The 5,485-nt window shown below is 46.9% G+C and overlaps 1 protein-coding gene across 3 annotated transcripts in view; it reads left to right on the top strand.

Annotated features, from left to right (window-relative positions):
* The window catches only part of Stat2 (signal transducer and activator of transcription 2), a 24,023-nt gene extending 20,134 nt beyond the window's left edge, over nucleotides 1–3,889 (top strand). For all 3 annotated transcript variants that reach the window (XM_029542601.1, XM_021205188.2, XM_029542600.1), the window contains exons 23-24: nucleotides 1,496–1,755; nucleotides 1,968–3,889. In XM_029542601.1, coding sequence (XP_029398461.1) covers nucleotides 1,496–1,755; nucleotides 1,968–2,110 — 403 coding nt within the window. In that variant the 3' untranslated portion in view covers nucleotides 2,111–3,889. The remainder of the gene's footprint in view (nucleotides 1–1,495; nucleotides 1,756–1,967) is intronic.
* The last annotated feature ends 1,596 nt before the right edge of the window (nucleotides 3,890–5,485 follow it).

The following is a 5,485-nucleotide window of genomic DNA, read 5'->3' as shown; positions in this document are numbered from 1 at the left end:
TGCCTCTACCTCTGTTAGGTTTAGTAGTGGTGCCTCTACCTCTGTTAGGTTTAGTAGTGGTGCCTCTACCTCTGTTAGGTTTAGTAGTGGTGCCTTTACCTCTGTTAGGTTTAGTAGTGGTGCCTTTACCTCTGTTAGGTTTAGTAGTGGTGCCTCTACCTCTGTTAGGTTTAGTAGTGGTGCCTTTACCTCGTGAGCCGTTTTTCTGGCTTCATGATTTTTATATGTGGCAGGGTATACATATCTAGTTTAATTCTTCTGCAGATGGATTTCCAGTATATTGAGGAGACTGTAGTTGTGTGTGTGTGTGTGTGTGTGTGTGTGTGTGTGTGTGTGTTTGTATTTGTCACCTTCATAAAAAAGAAAAAAATTAGTTAGCTCTAGACTCATGGATTTCTTTCCGGGCCTACATTCTGTTTCCTTGGCCCATATGTCTTATTTGGTACCATACTACTTTGGTTACTATATCTTAATATTATTTTATTATGTGAGCTGTTGTTTTGAAACAGGGTCTCATATACCTCAAACCCTCAAACATACTATATGGCTATGGTTGGCTTTGAACATCTGATTCTTCTGCCTCTTCCTCCCAAGGGCTGGAATGACAGACACGTATCACCATGCCCAGCCTCCAGCTGTACTAAGGGTCTTTTGTGAGTGCTTATAAGGTTTTTTTTCTGGGGAGAGTGGCATATGGCAGAAATTGCATTAAATCTATAAATCATTTTGGATGATATGTAGAATTCTGCTTTTTGCCATCCTCTTGCCGCTATTACGTGTAGTTGTTCCCACTTATGCGATAGTCTTGGGGCTAGAGAGGCAGCTCAGCAGTTAAGAGCAGCTGGCTGTTCCTTGCATAGCACCTGGGTTCAGTACTAGGCACCCACAAGGTGGCTTACAACCACTGAGCATCAGGGGATCTGATCCTCTCTTCTGGCCTCCACATATACCAGGTATGCATGTGGTGTACATACATACGCACAAGCAAAATACTTGTACACAGAAAATAAAAACTAAAATCCAAAACCTGTAAATGATAATCTGAGATTTACCCAATCAGTAAATGAGAGGATTCAAATCCTGACAAGCCTGATTTCAAGGCCAGATGTGACTAGTGCCTCTAATGCCAGTGCTTGGGAAGTGGAAGGCAGAAGTTCCAGTCTAGCCTTGGCTATGTAGAGATTTGAAGGCCAGCCTCTGCTACACAAGACTCTGTCTCCTAAAATCTTATGATAAAGCCCATGGTCTTTACCCCTTTGTTCCCTACCACCACCACCACCACCACCCCCGGCAGGGAATCTCCTGTGTAGACTAGTCTCAGACTCAGAGAGATCCGCCTGCCTCCTCCTCCTGAGTTCTGGGATTAAAGGTGTGCATAGCACACTTAGCTCCTTACCACTTTCTTAGGCTAGACATACAGCCCCCGCTTGCTCTATGGTCCTCACTTTATATCACCCACTGAGTCTTGTCCCATTGTCTGTCCCGGTACACCTAGACAGGCGGACGAGCTGCAGCAGCCTCTGGAGCTCAAACAGGATCCAGAGTCGTTAGAAGTGGATGCAGAGCTCTCGCCGATGGAGTTAGCACAGGACCCGGAGTTGGAGTCGATGTTGCAGACAGGGCTGGATCTGGGCCCCACACCGAGTACAGCTCCACAAGTCCTGCTGGAGCCAGACCCAACACAGTCACTGCAGCTGTCGTCAGAGCCAGATTTGCCTGAGGATCTGCTGCACCTTAACACGGACGGTATGGAAAGTAAGTGATCTCTCACCATTGCCAAAAGGTGAGCCCCAAGTTCCTCATTGTTTCCTGGTGATTCCTTTTGTTAGGAAATAAAAGGGCCTCCCCCGTCCCACCCTGGACCTTCATTTCCCCAGAGCCCTTCAGCCCCAGAGTATACCTTTCCTGCTAAATTTGGGAGTTTCTAACTTGGATCAGGGCCTGATGTTTCTCTCTGTGTCCTATAGTCTTCAGAAACAACATAATTATTGAAGACATCATGCACAACGAAAACCCACTGTTGGCCGACCAGAGCATCATAGATGAGGATTACACACTCTGCCCCAGCCATTTTGACGTGGATGAACCCTTGATACCTTCTGAGGACTAGGAGCTATGTTTCCGTTTGTCCCTCCTAACTCCCACATCAAGACAGTGGGAATCGAGGCCCTCTAAGCTGGTTTACGTGAACTTTGGAGTAAGAGGTAAAAGCCTAACATGGTTTTGAAGGTGCACCAAAGAGTCAGAACAGACACCGGCCTTAGTCTTTGTAAGATCCTGAGGCTGGCTGCCTGCCATGCTGGGAGACGTGGGGGTCTTGAGGGCTGGTCAGGACATTTTCGAGGTCCTTAGAGCATCCGGGGCAGTGGTGTCTTTCCAGGTTGGAACAACTTTAATGTTTTGATAATTGGCTAAGTTGGTGCGAAGCAGCATTGGGCCTTTGAAGGGAGCTCAGACATGAATGAATTCTGTCCTTCCTCCTCCATTGCTACCCTGGGTCCTGTCAAACCCAGAGCCCTATCTGTGGTAGGCAGCCACGGTGGCGCTGAGCCACACCCGGGTCCTTCAGGTCTCTCTTCTGGTTACCTCGGGTACACTCCCTTCACTCTTGACTCCAGTTCTAAATTTCCTTCTCTTCCTGTAGAGGCTGAGCGCTGTCTGCTTCAGCCCACCATGTGAAACAGAATTCATGCTAGCAGCTCCCTTGCCATGATCAATTCCCCACCTACAAAGTAATCCTGACACACTCATGAAGAGGTGAAGCTTTGCTGCTGTAGGCCATGTCGTCTCTACCTCCCCCAGTGCTTGAGAGAATCACTCCTGGAGGTCTGAACGGTTTCTGAGCTCTTGGGAATTACTTCTTAGACTACTCAGTAGAGCTGGGAGCTTGAAGAGAACTTAGCCATTTTACTATTTTACAAATAAGAGGGCATCATTTCTTTTGCACAGTGTTTTGTTAACGTGAAAGAAAAAAAAAAAACTTCTGTTCCTTAGGAGTGACCTAGGCAAGAACCAGGTTCCTTGGGTCTCAGAGCTTTGAAGGTTTATCAGACATCTTTATGCCTTAGCCGTTGTTGGGGAACCCAGGAGGCAATTGCCTTGCTGCTGCTCTAAGGTGTGCTTGTGGTACAACTTGTGGGAAACAAATGTGAGGACCTGCACCATGGCCATTTTCTAACTGGCGCCCTCAGAACAGTCCAGGAAGGGGTTAATAATAACTGGGACAGGAGACAGCAGTGCCGTGCCCAGCCTTGAAGGCGGTACCAGCCAACCAAGAACCAAGGAGGTAGATGAAGAAGATACACACAGGAGCAAAGGAAGCTCAAGGAGCCAGAAGCAAAAGTCACGAGAAAAAGGTGCCCAGCCAACAGGTGAAATCAAGAAATCCAGCAAAGCCAAGGCACAGCATAGTGGGACCAAGAGAATGTACCGCTTCTTCCTGCTCCTTTGTAAGGCCCTGGGCTCTCTGCTGTACCATCTCTCACCACACTCTGAACAGTTACAACTGTTGTCCTGGAGTCCTTCGTACATCATAATAAACTTTTGTTAAAACAACAGAAATACTGTAGAAGTGTGCCTTCTCCATCTTTCGGACTTTCTGTTCCTGAAAGTCATTCCTTAGAGACAGAAAGGCCAGCAACGTACAGGCATTAGGTCATCAACTGTGGCTTCTCTCAAACCCACCCCAGTCATTGTCCTGTCATTCCTTCCTTCCCCCGTTTGACACAGCAGTTTATGTCCCTTGGACTGCCGGGGTAGGGAAGGGACAGGCATACAGCTTCGTTATTACTGAGTAGGTGGCAAAGCCAAGACATAAACCCCGATCTGCCCAGGCCAGTGCCTGCAATCCCAGCGTCTGGGCAGTAGAGGGAGGATGAGGAGTTGAAGGCTCAGCCTAGGGTACGTACTGAGTTCTAGGACAGCCTCGGATGCAAGAGTCCATGTCTCTAAAATAAAAAATAAACATGATCCAGGCATGGTTTAATTTTAGCACTTGAGAGGCAGAGGCAGGTGGATCTCTGTCAGTTCTAGGCCAGCCTGGTCTACAAAGCAAGTTTCAGGACTGCTGGGGCTGTTAAACAGAACCTGTCTTTAAAAAAACAAAAACAAAAACAAAATAAAAATAAAGCCTGAATCTGACTGTATGCCCCATGTGTACCTTTCAAGTTTTGTTTTCTTTTGACAAGATATGTCTCTATGTAATCCTCTATGGCCTGGAACTTGTATACAGTAAGCTAGCCTTGAACTCACCGTACTGTTTCTCTCTTTGCCTTTCTGGCACTGGCATTACAGGTACATGCCACCAATCAGAGCTTTGGTGGGTGGGTAGGTAGGTGGGCTTTTGTAGATAGGAGGCCACTGTATGGTACAGATTATAACAAACTCACAATCTACCTGCCTCAGTCACCTGAGCGCTGGGATCCAGGTGTATCCCACTGACAAAATGTACGTCCTTTGGTGTCCAGGCCATGGAAAAAATAAAGAAAATAAACAGGATGTGGTGGCAAACACCTGTACTTCCAGTGCTTGAGAGAATGAGCTAGGTGGATCGCCAGGAGTTTAAGGCCAGCCTGGACTATGTAGGGAGTTCTAAAATAGCTAGACACTTGGGAGGCAGAGGCAGGCAGATTTCTGGGTTCGAGGCCAGCCTGGTCTACAGAGTGATTCCCAGGACAGCCAGGGCTATACAGAGAAACCCTGTCTCGAAAAAGAAAAAGGGAAAAGGGAAAAAAAAAAAAAAACTAAAATAGAGATACAAAAAGAAACCCTGTCTCAAAAAACAAAAACAAGCTGGGCAGTGGTGGCCCAAACTAATCCCAGCACTTGGGAGGCAGAGGCAGGTGGATTTCTGAGTTCCAGACCAGCCTGGTCTACAGAGTGAGTTCCAGGACAGCCAGGGCTACACAGAGAAACCCTGTCTTGAAAACCAAAAAAAAAAAAAGAAGAAAAAACACCACTCACAAGAAAACAAACCGGCTTCTTTCACTTTTTTTTTTTTTTTAGAGTTTATAATTACATCATTTTCCCTTATCTTTCCTCCCTCCAAAACCTCCCATCTGCCCCTCCTTGCTCTTTTTTTAATCCCCCTCTCTTTTTACTCTTCCACGCCTCCCTCCCCCACCCCCACCCTTCTCTCTTTTCCCTTTAGGACAGGGTTTCACTTTGTCCTGGATACATCGTAGACTATCCTGGATACACTGTAGACCAGGGTGGCCTTGAACTCAGAGATCCTCCTGCCTCTCCTCCTCCCACCTCTTCTTCCACTCCTCCTTTTCCAACTCATTCCCTCCTCCTCCTTTTTCCACCTCTCCTCCTCTTCCCACCTCTTCTTCTCCCCCTCCTCCTTTTTTCTTCCTCCTCATTCTTTACTTTTGAGACTAAAGTTTTAACTTGAGTACTAAGCAATCTTCCTTCTGAAGGAGTTTACAGAGATCCTTAAGGGAGAATCACAAGCCTTGCGAGTTGCCTTCATCTTCCTGTAATG

The sequence above is a fragment of the Mus pahari genome, chromosome 9 (assembly GCF_900095145.1).
Source record: "Mus pahari chromosome 9, PAHARI_EIJ_v1.1, whole genome shotgun sequence".
Taxonomy (NCBI): domain Eukaryota; kingdom Metazoa; phylum Chordata; class Mammalia; order Rodentia; family Muridae; genus Mus; species Mus pahari.
Note: the sequence above shows the minus strand (reverse complement) of the source record. Positions and strands in the feature narration are given on the sequence as shown.